Source organism: Xenopus laevis, chromosome 8S (assembly GCF_017654675.1).
Source record: "Xenopus laevis strain J_2021 chromosome 8S, Xenopus_laevis_v10.1, whole genome shotgun sequence".
Taxonomy (NCBI): Eukaryota; Metazoa; Chordata; class Amphibia; order Anura; family Pipidae; genus Xenopus; species Xenopus laevis.
This window is the reverse complement of record NC_054386.1, coordinates 88,318,207-88,341,902: the sequence shown is the minus strand read 5'-3', so window position 1 is coordinate 88,341,902 and position 23,696 is coordinate 88,318,207. Positions and strand designations below refer to the sequence as shown.

The 23,696-nt window shown below is 38.6% G+C and overlaps 3 protein-coding genes across 3 annotated transcripts in view; 2 read left to right on the top strand and 1 right to left on the bottom strand.

Moving 5' to 3' along the window:
• Positions 1-23,696, top strand: part of LOC108700312 — a 782,191-nt gene that overhangs the window by 24,561 nt on the left and 733,934 nt on the right. The window lies entirely within an intron of this gene.
• Positions 1-23,696, bottom strand: part of LOC108700309 (protein transport protein Sec23A) — a 71,512-nt gene that overhangs the window by 37,032 nt on the left and 10,784 nt on the right. The window contains exons 6-12 of the mRNA XM_018233395.2: positions 23,022-23,101; positions 20,185-20,329; positions 18,538-18,696; positions 17,384-17,499; positions 14,973-15,096; positions 13,923-14,003; positions 11,786-11,875 (exon numbers count right to left, since the gene is read on the bottom strand). Coding sequence (XP_018088884.1) covers positions 11,786-11,875; positions 13,923-14,003; positions 14,973-15,096; positions 17,384-17,499; positions 18,538-18,696; positions 20,185-20,329; positions 23,022-23,101 — 795 coding nt within the window. The remainder of the gene's footprint in view (positions 1-11,785; positions 11,876-13,922; positions 14,004-14,972; positions 15,097-17,383; positions 17,500-18,537; positions 18,697-20,184; positions 20,330-23,021; positions 23,102-23,696) is intronic.
• On the top strand, positions 102-10,389 carry LOC108700311 (rhodopsin, GQ-coupled). The gene is made up of 5 exons (XM_018233398.2): positions 102-430; positions 3,654-4,546; positions 7,034-7,187; positions 7,342-7,553; positions 10,084-10,389. Exons 2-4 carry the CDS (start codon positions 3,853-3,855, stop codon positions 7,505-7,507), a joined length of 1,014 nt encoding a protein of 337 aa, XP_018088887.1. The 5' UTR covers positions 102-430; positions 3,654-3,852; the 3' UTR covers positions 7,508-7,553; positions 10,084-10,389.

Sequence of the window (23,696 nt, the reverse complement as noted above, 5' to 3'; positions counted from 1 at the left end):
GTCTCCTTGTTATAATTGCACTAATTAAGAGCGCTTCAATAAAGCTGAAAGACTTAGATAATAATCAGTGTAATAAAACATGAGGTAAGAGGACAGCAGTCTCGCGCCCGTGCTGTTCCGCTGCCTAATGTTCAGCCCTTTTGTGTCCGAGATCCAGAGTAACAAAATGCTGGGAGTTAAGTGAAGGAATAGTTTGTTTGGGTTGTGTCTCTAGGGTTTGCACACTTGTGTGTATCAGTCAGCTGGCAGACGCTGGATATAACAGGATGCTGCATGTCATATGATTACTGATCCATAGACAGTCGCTATACAACTGGCCATTCAAGCACAGGCAGCCTCAGTCTCCTGCAACTGTGGAATCTTCAGCTGCTCCTTTCAGAACAGATTCCCAATTCATTCTTCTCTTTCTGCCAAGAATACCACCGATTCGGTAAGTTTACTGTGTTTGAACTGCAGCGTCTCACTTCTGTACTTAAAGGGCGTTCTCCACCCAAAAACTGTTTTTGCTTAGTTAAAGAAAATGTCATTCTAAGCAGCTTACCAATATACGTTTGCTAAACATTTTCACTGTTTTTTTTTAAAGTGATTTGTAAATATAGAAAGCAGTATCTGTGCCGTTCAGACACCTGCATCAATGTAGCTGATTAACAACTGGAGAAAAGACTTCTGTCTTAAAAGTCAAACCGAGAGACCAGAAAGGGAGAGCCAGATACTGCTTTCAATAGCAATTGTATATAAGATTAAACTTTAGAGCCATTTAAAATGTATACTGAAACATTGCTTAGACTTTCATTATATTAAAAAAAGTATGGGGTGGTAATCCCCGTTAAAAAGTCTTTTTTGGTGTAACTCCAAAATAGAGGAGGGGGGTTTTGAAGAACATGAAACTTTTTTCCCTGTGGTGTAGATCTTTATTTATTGGTTGCTGAAAATTGTGCCCAAATCCACACAGAGAAAGTATGGGATCCGTTATCAGGAAACCTGCTATCCAGAAAGCTCAAATTATGGAAAGGCCATCTTCCATAGACTCCATTATAATCCTTTTTCTCTGTAATAATAAAATGGTACCTTGTAATTGATCCAAACTAATATACAATTAATCCTAATTGGAAAACGAAACCAGCTTATTGGGTTTATTTAATGTTTACATGATTTTCTAGTAGGCTTAAAGAGATACTGACATCTACCATAAAATTGACTTTGCATGCTTCTTATAATTTTGCCATAAAGTATTTGCCCAATGCTTTTACATAACTATCTGACTCCCTGTGACCTACATTGTTTGGGGGGTAAAGTTTTCCTTTAATATGAACTTTTTGGAGTAAAATTAACACCTGCATATAAATAAGCTATATATTAGTGTATGCTTTCATCCATTTCTAGAAAGTCTAATATTAGTATTTAAAAATGCCTGTAGTTTTTCTAGCAGTAGAATTTTTGTTTATGGATAGGCTCCACTGAATACAACAGAACCGTAAAAAACAAACAAAAAAACCTTCCCTTAAAAGGATAATTTTTACATGAACAGGAGAGAAATAGGGATTCAAATAAAGAGCAAGGGAATGACCCACGATATAATATTTAATGATATTCCAGTTGAAGGTCTTTCCCCTGTTTCTGTAATAAATCTTCATTTTTAGTGTTACTGGTCCTATAAAATTTGAAGACATTTTTTTTATTTGAAGACACAAGAGAAATTATATAAGCATTATCCAGAGTAGCTGTTGTTGCTCACTATGGTGCTGTGACTGTGTGGTCAAAATGATGTAGACTTCCTTTGCTGCTATGACAGCCCTTCCATAGCAGACTTTCCACTAGATGTTGGAACATTGTTGGTGGGATTTGATTCAATTCAATCAAAAGAGCATTAGTGAGGTTAGGCGGTAATATTGGGCGTTAGGCCCGACTGGCAGTCAACCTTCCAATTCATCTCACAGGTGTTCAGTTGGGTTGAGGGTCAGACAAGTTCTTTCACTCCCATCTCAGCAAACCTATACAGACCATGCTTTGAGCATAAAGGCATTATTGGGCTGAAGCAAGAAAAAGTCTTCCCACAAACTGTTGCCACTAAGTAAGAAGAACAGAATGATGGCGTTTGCCATTATACTTTTGATCCTAAAGGATTGTTTTTTTCATTGGAATTGGGGCCCAAATCATGGAAGACAGCATCCAGACAGATAGTGCTCTCATGCCATGTGCCAGATGGTGATATGTTGGTGTCCTACACCACTCCAGATGATAATTGGCATTCCACATGGTGAGGTTAGGTTTGTTTGCCTCTGATCACCCAAAAAAACTCACAAATGAATAGCATCGCTTTGAGAGACAGGTTAAAACTTAGCAGTGAATCTCACTTTGGTTTAAAAATGTGTCCAGATGCTCTGCTCATATAGTGTGCTGTAGTATGTCTTTAGGTAGTGGTTCCCCAAACTGTGGGGATGGCCACCCCATGAGGTGCTTAAAGCTAGTTAGGGCGGAAATTGGGAAAAACTACCATTTTCGCTCATAAATACACCTGAAAACCTAGCTTCAAGGTTAGTTAGGTGGTGATTTAGGGTGAAAATGTATTTGCTGTTCTTGATATTCTTGAAACTATAACTGAATGATAATTACATTGCTATTTTCCTATATATGTACTAATTTCATGAGAGGGTGCTCTGACCACAGGTTGTGGAGAATGAATTAAAAAAATGCAAATACTACTAAGATAATAAATAGTACTATATGGACAGGTTTAAACTTTTAATATATATTTCTAATGAAACGTACAGTTTTTGACAATTTGTCAAATAAATGAGGTGGAAGGAAGAAGAGAACATAAAGGGGTAGTTACAAAAGCAATGTACCTGTATAACTGCATTGTTCAGCCAACCAGAATTTGTATTGCAGCTGCACTGTAAATCTCACTTCTGTAATAATCAAGGATTTTTCATCTTATGGCAGAATGCTATCAATCACTTCAGACATATAAGAGGTAATCAATACACTGGAACAAAACACTGTCAGAACACCCTGCCCTTACAGCTTAATCAGTTCACGGTCGTGGGAAGTATTAATGTGAGGGCCGACCCAATACCTGGGGGTCAGGTGGGTTTGGGGGGCGATTTCGCTATGCCATTTGCGGGTTGAACACTGCTACCTACTCTGCCTGCAACATTACATTGCTGGTTTCCGACTTCTGGTTTTATAGGCGCGTGACATCATCGGCAGGGCAGATCTATAAATGGAGAGCGGAAGCCGGGTAAGGGTTCGAGTTTTTTTTGACCCACACATCACTAGTGGGAGGTATTGGCCACCTGCTTCAAAAACCTGAATGAAGATAAACAATAGCAATGCAACCAAGCAGTTACATCTGTTACAAGATGGAAACCCTGCATGTTAATTTCATTATGTTGTAATTTTTTGTGGTAAGAATGGGAAGTGTCCCCCCGAAACCCTACATCATAACGGAATAAACACACCTACCTACATTCTCTGTCTAACCGATTAACTGATTTTTACTGAAAATAATGCAGGTGTTCCAATGTAAAGATACAGGTACAATCACCACTTGATACATAAGTCTTACTGATGATACAGAACATTTGTATTATATCCACTTTGCTGAAGAAGAATAAATAAGGTTTACTATTAACGAGTTTTATCCATTTTAGGTGATTGCTGTATATTTCTACATGGACAACATAGTAATCTGCCAGCAGAAAGGGATGCGTGCCTTACAGGTCCTCCTGATCATCTATTAATGGACTAGTTCATTTGCTGCAGATCAACACATTGGAGACGGGATGCTAACGCAAAGCAATGAACACAAACCCCGCAATATAATCGGCTAGTCCAGAGTGTGGGCAGAAGATGCATGCTGTTCTCTCACTCTTCATCACAGTTATGATCACTACAAGCATTGGCACAGTAGGAGCCAATGCTCTACTTTTGGTATTATTTGCGTCTCATCTGAAGCTACGCACGGACACGTGGGCTCTTACGCTAAACCTCAGTATCTGTGACCTGATTTTCGGGATGTGTGTTGTTCCGGTTGCGATCTACAACTGCCTGTTCCAAGGAGGTATTTTTTCGGAAGGAGGCACTGCGTGTCAGCTGCTGGGATTCCTGTTTGTCTTACTCAAGTTGGCTTCCTTGAACTCCTTGGTGTGGGCTACCATTGACAAGTTTGCAGAGATTGCCTTCCCATTGAGATATGCCCAGCTAATTACTAAGAAGCGGATCATGTTTATTCTGGCAATCTTGTGGATTTATGCCATTGCTGTGGCTGCCCTTCCATTCATGGGCTTTGGAGCATATTGCTACAGTAAAGATGTCTATATGTGCCTCCCAGCATTTGGCTCTTCAACCACAGCATACAGCGTATTGTTCCTGAGCGTGGGAGTTCTTGTCCCAATAACGGGGATAAGCATTCTGTATCTCTCTATCATTCACATCGCCAGATATCAAGCAAAAAGGGGGACCTTTGTATGCAACGATCAACACTGCTATTATGTACCTATTCGCTCTTACTTTAGGAATACACTTGTCCTCATTGTCTCTGCATGTAAGTTTTTGCAAACAGCTAAACTGTAAATTCCAGGTTTTATTTACGCATTTACAAACATATTTACACACTCACCTTCAGTGATTGGGTATACTATGTTGCTGTGCTATTAACACAAGGACAAGTACACATTAATCCATTTTAGCTTGACACACATACATTATTTATTAATGCAAGCACACAAAGGGGCAGATTTATTACAGGTCGAATTCTCAAATTTTTTTTAATGGCCAAAACTGTCAAATTTGACTAGGGAATTATCCAAACTTGATTCAAGTTTTTTTTTAAAAGATTAGATTTTCAAGATTTATCATACACTGGCCCTTTAAGAACTCAAATTCGACTATTTACCAAATAAAACCTGCCGAATTGCTGTTTTAGTCAATGGAAGATGTCCTGGGATCAATCTGGAGTTGTTTGCAGCCTTCCTGACATTCGGAGAAAAAACTTGAATTGATTTTTTAAAACTCTGATCAAATTCTATTCAAGTTTTCGGGTCGATCCTATTCACCCGAGCTTTGAAAATTTGACTTTTTTTTTTTTTAAATAAATTACAAGTTCATGGGAGTTTATGGGAGTTTTTAAAAACTCACATGAACTCGAAATTCGACCTTTGATAAATGTGGCTCTAAGGGAAAAATTTATTAAGGGTCGAATTGAAAATTAGAATTTTCAAATTTCTTTTATGGTCAAAACTGTCAAATTCGACTAGGGAATTATCCAAACTCGATTCAAGTTTTTTTTAAAAAAATCTGAATTTGATTTTCGAGATTTATCATACTCTGGCCCTTTAAGAATTCGAATTAGACTATTCACGACCTAAAACCTGCCGAATTACAGTATAAGTCAATGGGAGAGGTGCAGTGACCAATTAGTTGTTTGTAGCCTTCCTGACGAGTTTTTTTTTGAGTAAAAACTCAAATTGAGTTTGGTCGAATTTGAGTTTTCAAGTCTGTAAAATTAGTCCGAGTTTTACATATTCGATTTTTTTAAAAAAGCAATCGAATATTCGAATTTCAAGTAAACACGAATTCATGTGAGTTTAAAAAAACTCACGTGAATTCGAAATTCGACCCTTAATAAATGTGCCTCTAAAATGCTATGGTTTTCATAATTTTATTCAATTATTTTAATTAAAACCAGAGGGTATCATTTACTAGTCTTTATACAATTAGAAGGACAGCTCAGAGCCCCATCTGACACGCATATACAGTGGAATCTAAATTTTACATCCCCTGATAAGTTTTATTATTATGCATAATACATTTCTCTGATTTGACATTTTTCTGGATTTGACACCATTTTTTATGGTCCCCTGAAAAACGTAAATAGGGGGGTTCTACTGTAGTGATATGTGGACCAAGGCACCAAATGTGTTTCTGTTAGTGCCCAATCTGTGTCCAGTATGGTGCCTTTCATTAAATAACATTAGAGGTGATGGAGAATGGAGTTTTTCCCCACAACTATTATCTACTGGGTGGCAGCAAAGGTCTAAATTCCCCATGTGCCATCCTTCACGGGTCCAGTTGGTCAGACCTCTAGCCAACTAGGACACGCTTACTAGGATAGTTAAAAATAAACTCCCAGAATTGTTTTGTATCAAAAACAGTTAATGTTTCTGACATGTTACATAAATAGTCACAATGGAAACTTTTAACCAAAGCGTCCAATACAAATATTAAAAAAAATCCTGACTTTAATAGAAAGTGTAAACATTCCCATAATGTTAAAATGATTAACATGGGGACTCTTTAGAGAAAACAGTAGGCATTTATTGAAGCATGAGGGTCATTTATTTGTACAATGGATGATAGATTTTCTACAGTTTTTTTTTTTTTTTTTCATAAAACAATAGTTCGTTTTAAAGGTCAATGGTCACTTAAAAAAGAATCCATTGTGTTCTGTAACTTTATTTTCCTATTAGCCACCAGCATTTCAAAACCGGGGAATTGTTATCCTTAAAGGGGTTGTCTACCTTTCAGTTAAAGGGGAACTATCGTGAAAATGAAAATTTTATATAAGCTTCAGTATACTGAAATTAAGGTGGCGACAGACCGAGTCAGCAGCTTATTGGCCCATATATGGGGCCCTCCGACGGGCTTCTCTGATCGATATCTGGCTGAAAGTCGGGCAGATGTCGATCGGACGGGACTAAAAATCCCGTCGGATCGCGGCCTCATCTGTTCGTAAATGCGGTCTCGCGATCAGACCACCCGTTAGCCATTATTAGGATCCCATCGTTGGGCCCTATGGAAAGGACATTTCCCATTTTTAAAAAGGATTTTCTTTTCCTCTATAATAATAAAACAGTAACTTGTAAAACGAAGATATAACTAATAATTATTGGAAGCAAAACCAGCCAATTGGGTTTATTTATCTTAGTGAATGGCAGTATTCTACTGGTTATTACCAACACCAAGAGATACATTGCTAACATGATGCCAGTTAAACGTAGCATTTCTAATGTTTTTTTCCATCTCGTTCCAGTTTATTTGCTGGTGTGCTGGATACCATCACTTACAATCAGCTTCTATGAAACATTTTACACTCCCAATGTTCCAGCGATTGCAAAAATGGTTTCCATTTGGCTAGTGGTGCTGACGTCAACATTAAATCCCTGGATCAATTCCCTGGCTCAAAGGTGAGAATTTACTAATTAGCCATTTTGGGATATGGTCACACGCTTTGTTATCCATCAAAACAAAACCTCAAGTAGAAACGTCAGCTGTGAATCTGGGTCGTACCATGCAAAATAGCCACTGTTAACTGAGAATGCTTTCGGATTCCTTCTATAGGAACTACAGGAGAGCTCTACGGGAAAGTTGGTGGAAGCTAAAAAGAATATTTGAAAGCCTAGGCTCCAGTTCTCGACCACAGAATGACAATAATGCAAGGAATTTTGGTATCCAGTCACAGCAGTGTCTGCCCGGACATAAAACTGAGAGACTGACACATACATGACTGCCGCAGGCAAGGACTCACGGCAAGTAGAATACTAAATCTGGAGGTAATAAGCCACAAGCACCAAGGGGCTGTCATCCTAAAAACTGTAATATACTTCCAAGCACCTTTGCAATATATATTCATTACACATTTATTTATAATTTTAATTGAAAGGAACAGTAACACCAAAAATGAATGTGTTTTAAAGGAATGACAATATAATGTAGTGTTGTCCAGCAATGGAAAAACTGGTGTGTTTGCTTGAGAAACTCAACTCTAGTTCATATAAACAAGTTGTTGTTTAGCCATAGGGGAATTCAAGGCTGAAAAGGCACAGGAAACACAGCAGATAACATATAAGCTCTGTAGGATACAATGGGATTCTTCAGAACTTATCTGTTATGTACGGTGTATCCTGTGCTTGAATGGCTGTCCCCATGGCTACACATCAGCTTGTTTATATAAACTATAGTAGTACTTATCTGTTATCTACTGTGTATCCTGTGCTTGAATGGCTGCCCCCATGGCTACACAGCAGCTTGTTTATATAAACTATAGTAGTACTTATCTGTTATCTACTGTGTATCTTGTGCTTGAATGGCTGCCTCCATGGCTACACAGCAGCTTGTTTATATAAACTATAGTAGTACTTGTGTTATCTACTGTGTATCCTGTGCTTGAATGGCTGCCCCATGGCTACACATCAGCTTGTTTATATAAACTATAGTAGTACTTATCTGTTATCTACTGTGTATCCTGTGCTTAAATGGCTGCCCCCATGGCTACACAGCAGCTTGTTTATATAAACTATAGTAGAGTTTCTGGAGCAAACACACCAATTTTACCAGTGCAGGTCGACGTACATAATATTCACATTCCACACTTTCATTGTTTGGTGTTACTGTTCCTTTAAAGGCTGCTATGGAAAGATGCATCTGTCTGGCTCTGTACAATGTCTGCTCTGCTGGTTTTGACTCCTGATACAGACTGATGCATATAACTAAATACTAGCACTTTGCTTTCATTTTATGTTTTCTAAAACCAAGTAGGACCAATTTTAATTTAATTGGGCAAATTTGCCTTAATGCAGTAAGCCACAGCAACCATTTTCAGGGTAGTCGTGTAATTATTGTGCCATGATTCAGCTGTGTATTATAAAAAGCACTGTACCCCATGATAATATGATAATACCCCATGATAAGAATATTCATATATTTAACAATAGAGGATACATTATTTCCTCTTATAATACATTCAATATAGTAACCCTGATATAATATATACCTGCAGTCAGTACAGGTATGGGACCTATTATCCAGAATACTTAGGACCTGGGATTTCCCGGATAAGGGGTCTTTCCACAAATTGGATCTTGTTAAAACTCAGCCTAAGTGGTACTCCAGGCAAATGCCCCTAACGTTTTACTTACCCCTCGTGCAAATTCAGGCATCGAAGTTCACGGGCGCCAACGTCTTCTCTTTGGAAATCTTCGATATGAGACTGGTATGGCGGCGCATGCGCAATTTTCTGTTCAGCGACAACTGCGCAAGCGCCGAAACTCGCGAAATTTGCCGAAGCGCCGGTCTCATTACAAAGATTACCGAAACGCCTGAAGATGGCACCTGTGAACTCCGATGCCTGAATCTGCTACGAGAGGTAAGTAAAACGTTAGGGGCATTTGCCCGGGGTAACACTTAGGCTGGGGGGAGGTGGGTCTCTGTAGGGTAGGGGTTTTTTAACTTTAGGATTGAATTCTCCTTTAAGTTCAACTGAAGTGGTAGGGAATTCCCCGGCATTTAAACCCTTGACATCTCACATCTGTGAGTTTCAGCCAACACAATACTGAAGATCAATGGAACCATTGTGATTGGATGTCTGTGACTTTACTACCCTCGAGGGTTTAAATGCAGGGTAATTCCCTACCATTTCAGTAGAACTGAAGAAGCCAGACGGATGAGTGGTCTAACGTTTCCAAGAAAACCTCTAAATGTCCAGTTGCCTTGGACTTAATTCTACTACATACTGACCTGGATAAATGAGAATCGTCATAGACATTTTGAAAACATTTTTATTCAATTAAAGGGATTGTTCCCCTTCCAACACTTGATACACCAGACAGGAACATTAACTTCAGTTTTGGAAAAATTGTAAAAAAAATTAAAAATAGAAAGCAATTGAAAAATGACTTCTTTCTGGTCAACAATGTGACAAAAAATTAACTCAAAAAAGTGTTTGGAAGATGAACAACCCCTTTAAGATGAAGTCTATGTGAGATGTCCTTCTTGTAATTTGGAACCTTCTGGACAATGGATTTCTGGATAATGGGTTTCGGGATAACGGATCCCATATCTGTGCATAAATGGCACAGGAAATGCACTTGGAGCAGCTCAGAAATAGCTTCCATTCTCTTCTATAAGGAGGCCAATGCGAGGCACTTTCTTGTAAGAAATAGCCATATTAATTTCTAGCGACAAGGAGCAGCTACTATCCTCCCTGTGTTACAAAAGCCTAAGAGAGAAGGTATACTAAAATTCTCATGCATGAAAACTATTAGGTTTAAAAATTAACCAGGTTATCCTTTACATTCCTTGCAGGTCAGAGAAATGACAAAGCATATCGACCCAACACCAGTGATACGAGAGCAGTTATAAGCAGCTCAGAAACTTTTTGACTAAGGCCAACTTGTTGGTCACTGAAAACATTCCAGAAGAGACAGAAGTCGTGGGAAAAACATGGCTTCCATTGGATAGACATACGACGGGCAGAATGAAATGCAGGAAATTATGTTTAACTCTACACAAACTTAACGGCTATTCCCAGTGGTGCAGCTCAACAACATCTTTAAACTGCTGATGCAGTTGTACATTTCGTTGTTTCGATATTTTCTTGGACTAAAAAAAGTATTTTCTTTTGTATTTGCATATACTATGTATATCAATATTTATTGAGTGTCTCATAGGGCAGTTAGCCCCATTTGTGTTCTATAGACTGTACCATAATGTGGCCATTGGCACATAAAAGCAAAGAAAACAACAATAAACTGTTGAGTTGTAAATTTAATGTATCGTACTATCATTGTCTCCCTGTAATGCTTTTCGCTGAGATTCAGGGAAGGAGAACTAATAAAAAACAGCTTTCAAAGAACAGGCAGGATTTTGGAAGAAACATCTGCTCTGAATTTGAAAAACTATTATAACCAATCTGGGTTTTCTCTGCCTCTAAATCTCTTGACAGCTTCAAGACTCTAAGGGGTAAATTTACTAAGCGGCGAAAATTCGCCAGCAACGGCTTCGAACCCATCGCTACACTTCACCAGGTGAAAATTCGCTCAGATAACACAAATTTACTAGTATGCAAAGATGCGTCCAGGGCGCCAAACGCTGGCAAATTTTCACTAGCGTTACTTCGGCAATCAAAGCGAAGATGCGCTAGCGTTCAATTATGCCTAGCGCAACTTCGTTAGAGGTCTTCGCTCAGGTTAATTTGCATATGCCGGGAAATTGAATGGACTTATATGTTGCAGCAAATACATTACATTACATAAGTCCAGGGAACCTTAATAAAATAGAGTTGTTATATTGCCCTACACATGAGCCCACTGTATAGTTAATGTTCCATATGTTAGAAAATGTATGAACCCGGTTACCCAAAAAAAATTAAGAACTTTTGCAGGCTATCACTCTGAAAAAAGGAAAAGACGCCAGCGTTTTTTGGGACAGTGAAACTTTTTCCACTAAAAATATGACGTAAGTAACAGAAGATTGAGGAAGTTCTATGCACTCCAATGCACTTCGCGTGGTCTGAGCTGGCGAAGGCAAGTCTGCCGAAAGAGGTTACGTTCTGTAAAATCTGCATCTTAGTGAATTTGCAGCGTAACGTTCATTCACCAGAGCTAAAATTCGCCTGGCAATAGAGTGCGAATGAGAGTGCTAGCGTCTGTCTCTTTCGCTAGTGAAGTTACACCTGCGCCCGTTAGTAAATCTGCAAAGTGCCGAAAATCGGTAATTCTGGCGAATCGTCGCCAGCGTTAGTCACTTCGCCCTTTAGTAAATCTGCCCCTAAGTGAATATAAATGTATGTTCCATTACAATGACTGGACTTTCCATTTCTTTAAAATTATTACCAGAGATGCCACCAGTCTAACAAGAGTTCTAAATAACCGCGCTTGAGGCAGCCATGTGCAACGCAGAAAATGCAAAACACACAGCACATTTTCGTATAGTAGTTAAGCATGCTAGTTTAAAACAACAGAGAAAAAAAATTATAGTTTTCTAATTTCTCAGCATTTGAATTTACCTGATTGACAACCTCAAAGTAAACAGCCAGGGTTGTGCAAGGGTTGATCCCACAGATTTTCCACTGGCAGGTGCCACCTGTACCGATCTCCTGTGATTTAGGATGACAAAATTATAGTAAGAATAATTAGAAAGACATCCTAAAATATAAACACCATTCAGCAGTGCAGAATATTTGTGTTTCCTAGGATTACTGTAATAAAGCTTTTTACTCATCAGGCTGTAAAATATTATCATGTCAGCTGAAAACATAAAATAAAGATAAATGGAGACCTTTACTGGCTGAACAAACTCACATGGCTTCATAAACACTTTTACTGCTTAATTGCCACTTTAGCGGTGCGGGAATAGTTTAGAAACCGAGCATCAGTATCATAACATTTCACGATCCTAGATCTTTTATGAACAGAACATGCTAAATTATAAGATACAGCAGGTTACTGTATCCTGCCATGCAGAGCTTGTTTTCATTTTCTGATCCCATCTTGTTCTTCTGGGATAAAGTGCTTGTCCATAAAGCAGCGGTCCCCAACCAGTTGCTCATAAACAACATGTTGCTCTCCGACCCCTTGGATGTTGCTCCCCATGGCCTCAATGCAGGTGCTTATTTTTAAATTACTGACTTGTAGGCAAGTTTTGGTTGCATAAAAATCAGAAATACTACTAAAATTATCTTCCTGTAGGTTGAAAGTCCACATAGGGGCAACCAAACAGCCAATCAGAGCCCTTACTTGGGACTTTTTTAATGCTTGCATTTCTCCCCAAATCCTTTTACATCTGAATGTTGCTCACAGGTAAAAAAAGGTTGGGGACCCCTGCCATAAAGTGACCTGAGCTACGTAATAAATTAAATGGCAAAATAAGTCCATGTGTAAATGTAAAATATGTACATATGAAACATAAATGAGTGGGAGCTGGCCTATTGCATGACTATGCTAAGAAATTCAGTACAGGCAACTATACATCAGAAATGCCAGAAGACATTGCTTGATAATTTTCCTAATATTATTCATAAGTATAGATCAAAAATGAAATAATTAATAGAATATATTTCTCCATTGAGGAACTGGAGAGCCTTCAATGTAGTTAATATTCTTTATTCAGCACTACATGTTTCGGACAACGCGGTCCTTCCTCCGGTGCATATTACTTTTGTAAGGACCATGTTGTCCGAAACATGTAGAGCTGAATAAAGAATATTAACTACATTGAAGGCACTCCAGTTCCGGGAAGCATAATTTACTCATAGAATGGCATCTTTTCACATAAGCAGTTATGTCTATTAAAATGCATTTATCTGCCTTAACCAGTGGTTCCCAAACTGTGGGCTTCCCCCTAAAGGGGCTTGAAGCAGTAGCAGGAGGCTCAGCCTCAATACTAGTTAGGTGAGATTTGAAGATAGGGCATTTTGCACTCCTATATACGCCTGAATCACAAACGTAATTACAGTTAAATACTGTGAGATCTGCAGTGAAAATTCTTGTCCCATATATTCTTGAAACCTTGGCTGAGTGACTGATACATCAATATTTTCCTATATGTAACCCTAGTTGTAAGCTAAGATGGGCCCTGACCCAAGGTTGGAGCACCAAGGGGGCTAGAACAGGTGCCTTTAAAACAATGACCTAATTTTAATAAATAACAAATCCTTTTCTGAAATTGTGCTCTGTGATAGTATTATTTCATAAAGAAAAGTCCATAAATATAAAGAAAAATACCCAACATAAAACCAGTGAAGATAACTTTTGAATGACAAATAATATCAGTACCTGTAATACGATTAGAACTAAATTAAATTAGTCTTCTTTGTTTCCTCTACAATGAATAACTTATATACTAATCTCCCTGAATGGCTTGCTGGTATCTCGCACGCGCTAGCGCTAAAGTCGCCTGCGCATATTCACACGCAGCAATTTCGAGCGACTTTGAAAAACGTATCGCCGCGTGTGAATAGGCGCAGGCGACTTTAGCGCTAGCAGGTGCGAGATACCAGCAAGCCATTCAGGGAGATTAGACGCCTCAAAGACGTGGCGATTAGTCGCCAGGCGACCAATCTCCCTGAATTCTTCCCGTGTGGCCTAGCCCTAAAGCCTGTAGTATTTACTATATGTCAAAATATTTTCTGGAACAACACTTACATTTTCAGAAACACATGGACCTTTGGCATTCAGGGATACACACGGCCCAATGGCACCAGATATCTTTAACTCTCTCGATGTCTTCATCATAAATAAGAAAACAGAACAGTGTGAGACTCAATACAATACAAAACAAGTACAAATAAATAGTCCACAGTGTACCCTTCACTGGGTGTGAACTATGTCATGATTTATATAGATTCATTTCACATTTCCTAGTTTACAAAATGGAAAGTAAAAGAACTATGCAATTTCACTTTAGCCTAGAGTGTGCCCTGGACTCTCCTTTCAATTTGCAACTATTTTATCCTCCATCACAAGCAAAGACCAGCAATGCCCAAAAGACTGAAAAGTATTCCTGAACAGACATTCCAATTTCTTCCACATTTAGGACTAAAACTTAAGAGATGGAACTGGGGCAAAAGAACCATGTCCTTAAAAAGTAATGGCTGGGAAGGCCCAGTTGGAGGGGTGCGAATGGTGAGGTTAGTGTGGAACAGTCAAAAGGTTCAGGAAGCCAATCCAAATAGTATTACCTTGTTTAAAGGAAAACTATACCCCCAAAATGAATACTTAAGCAACAGATAGTTTATATCAAATTGAATGACATATTAAAGAATCTTACCAAACTGGAATATATATTTACATAAATATTGCCCTTTTACATCTCTTGCCTTGAACCACCATTTCATGACTCTATCTGTGCTGCCTCAGAGATCACCTGACCAGAAATACTACAACACTAACTGTAACAGGAAGAAGTGAGGAAGCAAAAGGCACAACTCTGTCTGTTAATTGGCTCATGTGACCTTACATGTGGTTTGTATGTGTGCACAGTGAATCTTACGATCTCAGGGGGCGGCCCTTATTTTTTTAAAATGGCAATTTTCTATTTATGATTACCCAATGGCACATACTACTAAAAAAGTATATTATTATGATTATGGTTCATTTACATGAAGCAGGGTTTTACATATGAGCTGTTTTACTCAGTATCTTTTAATAGAGACCTACATTGTTTGGGGGTTTAGTTTTACTTTAAGTGCTTACCTTGATTTCTAGGGTACCACCAAAAGCCATCTTGAAATTGCCCTGTGTCTCTTTGGTAAAAACTCTTTGGAAGGTCTGTTTGAAGAGAGATGTATTGAAGGCATCACCCATCACCATGTAACCACTGTACAAAAAAAATGAAATTAGAGCTGCAAAATAAAAGTATCTTGTTGCACTAAACAAGAAACAGGAGCATATAAGCAACCAGTGTTTGTAAATCAGTGACTAATAAATACAATAGAAAACTCTGATTTGCTTCTATGAAGTGCGTTAAGCAAATGCCTTGGGCACAATGGATAGGGGGTTGATTGGGGAGGGTAACAATAGCCAGGGGCCATGTAGACCAAGAAGTGGGGGGGAGAAGGATGGTAAGTGGGCACACAGAATGCCGGCCAAGTAATATAGCCTTGGGTACCAATGCTACTTGGTGTGACTACAGTCAAAACACCCATAGATTCAAAGTAAAGAGTTAAGGTTTAGCAAATGGCAGCACCAGAACATCATTCTGAAAATAAACCCCATCATTTGAAATAAGGTACTGAAATGTTGAGGTTAATCCAGGTTTTGCTACAATCACAGCAAAAAAAAAAGGCTTGCTGCGATCCAGTAATACAGAGGAATTAATTATTTTTTTGCCTTCACAACACTATTAAAAGCTAATTCTTGATTGGCAGGTATGGGTTACTGGTTCAAGACAAACATTCGCCCCGTGCTACTGTATAAGCTTGTTAACCCGTGAAATTATTGGTTAGCCTGCTGTAACCGTGATATCAGAAAGGTTTCCTAGCAACGGATACAAGTCTCATTAAACAAGACACCCATTGCACCAGTTCTGTTGGTGACACTTATTAACTCAAACATATTTCTCTTTAAGCCAGAAGCAGTAGTGCATATAAACATATTCTAACTGATTGATATAAAAAACAAACCATATACAGATGTTCTGCTCTCATTCAGTGTTAACACTTTTAAACCATGGATTAATACCGAGGTATAATCATATCTCATGTGAGCAATACATAAAATTAGCCAGATGTTAGATAAGGTCTGATCACTTAAAGGGATACGGTCATGGGAAAACATGTTTTGTTTTTTTTCAAATTCATCAGTTAATAGTGCTGCTCCTGCAGAATTCTGCACTGAAATCCATTTCTCAAAAGAGCAAACAGATTTCTTTACATTTAATTTTGAAATTTGACATGGGGCTAGACATATTGTCAGTTTCCCAGCTGCCCCCAGTTAAGTGACTTGTGCTCTGATAAACTTCAGTCACTCTTTACTACTGTACTGCAAGTTGGAGTGATATCACCCCCCCCCCAGCAGCCTAACAACAGAACAATGGGAAAGTAACCAGATAGCAGCTCCCTAAAGGTGGCCATAGACTCAAAGATCTGCTCGTTTGGCGACATTGCGAAACGAGTGGATCTTTCCCCGATATGCCACTAACTGCATGGCTATATCGGGGGTAATTCGAATGTTCGGCCGTATGGCTGAACGATCGAATTACGATGCGCCAAGGTGCTCCGACGGGTCGGTCGGTTAAAAATCCAACCTTCCCGATCGATATCGCGGCCAGATATCGATCGGGAAGACCCGTCGGAAGCCCCCATACACGGGCAGATAAGCTGTCAAATCGGTCCAAACGACCGATATCGGCAGCTTTATCTGCCCGTGTATGGCCACCTTAACACAAGATAACAGATCCCTGGTAGCTCTAGACACAGCACTCAATAGTAAAATCCAGGTCCCACTGTGACAAATTCAGTTACAGTGAGGGGTATATTTATAAAGAGTCAAATTTCGAATTGAAAAAACTTCGAAATTCAAATTCAAAAGGACCAACCGAAATTAAGTCGAAGTCCACCAATTGCCTCCAAATGGGTTCTAGGAGGTCCCTCATAGGCTAAAACACCAATTCTGTCGGTTTTAGTTTGTGAATGGTCGAAGTCAAATTTTTAAAGAGACAGTACATGATAAATTTTGATATTTGAATTTTCTAATTTTTTTCAAATCTGAATCGAATTTGGACGATTCCCTAGTCAAAGTACACAAAAAATAGCTCAAAATTCGAGTTTTTTTCATTCGAAAATTCACCTCGACCTTTGATAAATCTGCCCCTGAGTAGGAGAAACAACAGCCTGCCTGAGAGCAGTTACATCATGAAGTGCTGGCTCATGACCAGGCAAAATGACCTGAGATGCACCTACACACCAATATTACAACTAAAAAAAATACACTTGCTGGTTCAGGAATAAAATTTTATATTATAGAGCGAATTATTTGCAGTGTAAACAGTGTAATTTAGAAATAAAAACCACACAATAAAAAAAATAATGACAGAATCCCTTTAATATATGAGAGTGATGTTTCACTGAATAATAATTCAGCTGTTGATATAAATGAATAGTTACCCTGTATTGTTCGGACAGCATTTCATTTCCAGGAGCCCAGTCTGGTCCAATGCACAGGCATAGATGTCAATTACATGGCCAGAGGCAGCAGCACGATGCGCAAGGGCTTCATAATGCTACACGGATAGAAAATGTAGAGTTTGAATTATGTAAGTACCAATCATACAAGCAACATCTGATTTGAGACTACCAGATTTACAGCGAAAGGCAGCCATTCACGGGCAGATTTAAGCTACTGAATTTGCAAAAAATTAGCCAGCTATGGATCGGGTAGGTTTGATTTTCCTATGCGATTTTAGTCCGCATCAGCTAGTTGATGCGGTCCTCGTCCCGTCGCTGCCCATTCCCATCGTTGTAATCCAATCATTTGGTTTCCGGGGCCAAATAATGTGATTAGCCCGCTATTGTCCTGCATTTGTTGGACATATCGGGGGGGGGGAAGATCTGCTCGTTTGGAGACCTCCGATCTTATAGTGTATGGCCACCTTAACATTGTGACGCCTAACAGTCAGCATTTAGCAATGAATGGTCTTGTCAGGTATAAAATGCAAGGGCTTACAGTAAGGGGCAGATTTACTAAGCTCAAGTGAATAGTTCGAATAAAAAAATATTTGAATTTTAAAGTATTTTTTTGGGTACTTTGACCCTCAAATTGGTCAAATTCGTTTGAATCAAATGATTTGAACAATTCAAAGTAAAAATTGTTCGACCATTCGATAATCGAAGTACTATCTCTTTAAAAAAAGACTTCGACTTCATACTTTGTCAGATTAAAGCTACCGAAGACCAATGTTAGCTATGGGGACATTCCCCAGCACTTTTTTTTTTGATCGAATAAAAATCGTTCGATCGATCACTTAAAATCGTTCGATCGATCACTTAAAATCGTTCGATATTCGAATTCGAAGGATTTTACTTCCTAGGGGTCGAATTCAAGGGTTTTTTAACCCTCGAAATTCGACCCTTAGTAAATCTGTCCCTAAGAGTCTACTCTGCTAAGTTTTGAACTTGATCATGGTGCAAAGTTAAACAAACATAAAAAAAAAAAAAAAGTTACAGCATATCCATGTGTTAGAAAATGGGAATACAAGATGGTGAGCAGCTTTGTGTGTTTTCCAAGCAACATGTATACTAAAATAACATCCAGTACTCACTTTGGTAGCCTTTTTGACATACTTGGCATTGTCCTTTTCAATATCATGCCAAGAACGGATAGGAGTCTTTAATTCATCGCCAACCACCATCCCCGGACCCTGACTGGCTGGACCCCCGATAAACATCATTATGCTTGCACCAGTATTGGGGAATGTGCACTGTTTTAAAGGGAAGGAAACAATAAATAGACACAGAGAGGATTTCTTGTAAACAAAACAGACAGACATCAGATCATTGATATTATTATTATTATATGCTGTGGAGTTTCAGTCCTCCGTTTACTTACTCACTAGAACTACAATCTAAGTCACATTATCTATTTACAGAAATAAAACAGTCATGCCAGAATTTTCCAAATACACAGTCAACAAGTTGAATATAATGAAAGTTAACCAGGCCATACACAGAAAGATTTTGTTGCCCCCAGCAGACTATTTCATTGGCGAACGGATGATTTTCATCCATCAATAGTTAATGATATGTGAGGAGACTTTTGTCGTTATCGATGTTGTGTTGGCTGCGATCTTAGGGTGAAGACACACATGTTGTGGCAACAAAATGGCAAAAAAATACTGTGCCATCGAAAATACTGAGAATTGGCTCTGATAAAACGCATGTAGTATCTTAGCAAAGCCAATTATCACTATTGTCTATTTTGTAGCCTTCAAATTAATCAATTTAGCTCGGTTCAAATTCTATTTTACAGGGCATATGTCCTCTGCTGATAAACATTCCAGATCCTATTCCTCAAACATGAATTATTTTAATAATCATTTTACAGCGAAAGCCTCTTCAAAATGCGAGAAATGCTCACCCTGTATCCACGATGACCTGGGTATATAAACCCCAGGTCCCACGCTTCTGGGTTCACAAACACTTCAACCATGCATAATAGCTATGGGAGAAAACACACTCACCAAGGTGGATGAGTGGCTCGAGGGCATCGCCATGAACTCGTAGCTAAAGGTGAATTGCATTCAAGCACTTCGTAACCCACTTGTTGGATAAAACGAACAAGTTTATTTCAGCAAGTTAAAAACATCAAAATCCTGACGCGTTTCGTATCAAAGATATGTAGTCACGATGATGACGTATCTTTAATACGAAACGCATCAGGATTTTGATGTTTTTAACTTGCTGAAATAAACTTGTTCGTTTTATCCAACGGGTGGAATACGGAGTGCTTGCCGACTTCTTGTCTTATTTTGTAGCCTTGATAAGTTACTGCTACTAGTAGCTCTGTGTGTCTTCACCCTCATAAATGTATTAACTAACGGCTATCTGTCCCTTTGTTTACTTTAGCATTTAACCCAACCCCTCAAAATAAAAGCATGCATAACTATGATTATCTGATCGTCCCATCCACTGACTAATTTCATTGTTTCCTAACAAAAACTTTAAACCTGTCTGATCGATTTCTTTTACAAAATTTTATGACTGCTTGCACCGCCATTAGTGTAATAAGAAATAGTACATTTTACCAATTTGCCTGTGTACTGCCACCTCAAAATGACCCAAAGAAGTTAGAAAACTGGTCTATTCAGACCTAATAACAAAGCTAAACAGATTTACAAAACGAACAGTGAGAAAAATTAGTCACTTTAAACTCTTCCGCCCAGAAATAAAGTGATGTTTTTTCTATTCACCTCAAGAAGTCCAACTGCTATGGAGAGGGCAGCTCCCGATGATCGGAGAGGCCTCTTGCCTTGAGGAACTGGCCATGGATCCCTTTGAAGCTCTCCCAGAAGGTCAGTGAGATTCATGTCGATATTCTGCACGGGTTGTAAAAACCTGGGCACAACAAATATAACTCAAATCAACTCATGACTATAAGTCATGGAAAAACTGTGTCCCTATAAGTAACCTTTAGATTTAAACAGGAAAACAGAAGAAGATAAAATGAGCAGGAGTAAATAAGTAATTTACAAAACTATAGAGAAAGCAGATGAAAGCTAAAGAAAAAATAAAGCTGTATTATATGATCACTTTAAAAGTGTATTTCTAGCATAATTTACAGTTACGGTTTACACATGATTCTGCTGTTTGCCTTTACTTGGTAAGAATTTAAAAAAATTGAATACAAGATTACCTAATTTATACGATTTGCTCACATACTAGGCTTTAAAAATCAACTCCGAAAAATCTGAAGCCATGAACCTAACGTTAGACAGCCCCACTCAAAAACTGCTAGAAATAAATTTTGAGTTCAAATGGGTCAAGAAAGGGCTAAAATATCTAGGAGGGTGAATTTCTACCAAAATGAAGCAGGTATGGTATATAAATGATCAACCCCTTTTAGCCTCCCTACATAAGGATCACGAGCGATGGCACAAGCTGCCAATCTCTTGAATGGGACAAATTTATTCTGTTAAGATGAACCTGCTTCCTAAACTCCTTTGGGTATTTAGAGCCCTGCCTATGCCTCCCTCTAAAAAAGTTAGAAAAGATTCAAAATCAGACGTTAGATTCTATTTGGCATTACAAATGACACAAAATCAACAAACGTATCTGCTACCAGTCCAGGCCTAGCTTTTCCACACTTGGAGAGCTATAGAAAAGTAGCCCTTCTGGCCCAAAAAGCTAAATGGCACTTTACTAACTGCAACAATAGATGGTTATAACTTGAGAACCAACTAACTACTCAACATAAGGCGGCAGACTTGTTATGGCTAGACCCAAAAATAGACAGAAAAAAGTACGGCTAATTTAATCATCAGATACTCAGACAAAACTAAGACTATCCTATTCGGTAAATAATTCATACACCACGAGGACCACGCTGACTATCGGAGACACCGCCACGATCCCTAGAGACCTGCAGAGACCCCGTATTAAAACCCGCTGCAGAGATCAGAGGAGAAACAGGCGATACATTACAGGCTTGACTTTGGATACAGGCCGGTAAGTTTAATTGCCCGCAGGGCCTTAAACAAGCTCAGCGAAACTACACTATCCTAGCTTTTATTTCAAGTTAACTAGAACGCCGGCTCTTCGTTTAAATGCGGCACCGATTCCCGCGACAGGCACACAACCAAGGGAGTGTTTTGTGAGTAGAACCGGTTATGTACATTTACCCCTGAAAAGAGGGTATTACACCATATACAGTATATCTTTTATTCAGGAACTTGGGAAGGAGCGTAACGAGTATCAGCGCACTACATCCTGAACACTAAGTCTATCCTATGCCCGAGTATCTCCACTCACTCCACTGTTCCACAACCCAGCCTTTCCACCAGCCATGCACTTCTCATCATTCTCTTTTGGACCTCTCATGGATTTCACAATATTCAAAATACAGTATATACAGAGACTCCAACCCACTCACATGCACTATATATAATACCATATAGCACTCAAAGAGCACTACAGATACCAGGAAATTAAACATTTTGCAACAAAGACCCTGGGACACTTTTACACGGATACCTCTCTCTTCGAACATCTATGCAACAACCTCACACACAAACACAAAGTCAATCTACTATACCCTAAACTTCTTAATTCCATAATTTCAGAAGGGAAAACAAAACTATGCTCAAATGGGAAGACTACGTGAATCAATACTTGTATAAATGAAAATGCATACAAATTGTTATTATATCATGACTGGTACCAAACTCCCAAGAAACTACAAAGAAGTTACCAAACTACAGGTTTGAAATATCAGACAACATACACATGTGGTGGACTTGAGCCATAATTAAACTGTGGACTGAACTATTGAAGACCATAAATGAGACTTTAATAACCAACTTAGCCCCAGATCCCTGGCTTTCCCTTCTGTTACATAAACTGCCTCAACTAACCATCAGTGAACACAAGTTCTGCATACATAGGTGCTTGGCCACCAAAAAATGGAAAGGAAATGCAACTATGCAAGAAATATGTAACGAACTATGGTGGGCAATAGAAATGGATAAACTTACAGCATTACTTAACAATAACCTCCACAAATTTGAAAAAGTATGGTATATATGGTGATTCAGAGAAAGTCTGTTACATACGCTATAAAAGTTACTTGTTAAATAAATTCAACAGGCAGATAACACTTCCCCCACCGCAACCCCATACTGAGTTACAGGTTGACCAATTAGGCCTAATCGTTTAAAACGTCAAAATCACAGCACACTGTAAGAATCACTAGACAATTGTAAAAGTATAAAAACATTTTTATTTATGATTAGGGAATCCAGGATTTGGTTCAGGATTCGGCCTTTTTCAGCAGGATTATGATTCGGCCGAATCCTTCTGCCCAGCTGAACCCTTCTGCCCCGGCCGAACCAAATGCAAATTAGGGGTGGGGACAGAAGTCGTGCGACTTTTTGTCCCAAAAAGGGGATTTGGTGCATACCTATTTATGATATATAAATTGAAATACAATATACTTTCTGTTACCTGCTGTGTCACTTAAAAGGAATAAACACACAGTTTGAAAAAAAATATATATATATTCCTGTATGTATTGACAGATAGTTACATTTACCTGTTGGATGGAGGAGGCTGTTGAACTTGTGGTCCACGGCCTTGTTGGGCAGCTGGAGCTTTTGTCAGAGATAACATTTCCTGAAAGAGAGTATTAAATATTATAGACCTGCAAGTTCATCTTCTCAAAAATGCATCAAGTCCAAATCAACCAGCACTGGTGTCCCCCCCCCGTGGTGCTGTTCTGTATATGTTTTGACACCCTAAACATGGTCCTATATAATGTCAAATTGCTAGTAGACATATTATTACAGTTAAAATTTAAAGCAAATTGCAACTGCAAACAGAAAACACTATAACATATGTGTACCATAAGTTAAATCGTTCCATTAATAGATTTTATCATTTACATCCCTTCAGTTATTTACCAAACATTTTTGACTTAGTGCTACAGAACGGTTTAGGTTTAGCTAAGGCAAGTCTGAAAATTCTTCATAAAAAAATCTTACTTTGCTTTTACACACATTTTCCCAGCCTAATTTCTGGATTTCTTAAAAATGAATGCAATAGATCTTTGCTCTGATTTGTACATTTACAGCATCAAATGTTCCATAAAAAGATCAATCTTTGAAGAGATAACTACAATTATTGATCATATGGTACCTTTTCCCTGTTCAGTATGGACATGTTTCCCCCTGCTGGCTCAGGATGGTGGCACGTGGGGGGTGCTCAATTA

Coding starts and splice junctions, on each gene's coding strand:
- LOC108700311 (XM_018233398.2), top strand. CDS start 3,853: ATGCATGCTGTTCTCTCACTCTTCATCACAGTTATGATCACTACAAGC. Junction 4,547..7,033: donor TGTCCTCATTGTCTCTGCAT/GTAAGTTTTTGC, acceptor ATCTCGTTCCAG/TTTATTTGCTGGTGTGCTGG. Junction 7,188..7,341: donor ATCAATTCCCTGGCTCAAAG/GTGAGAATTTAC, acceptor TTCCTTCTATAG/GAACTACAGGAGAGCTCTAC.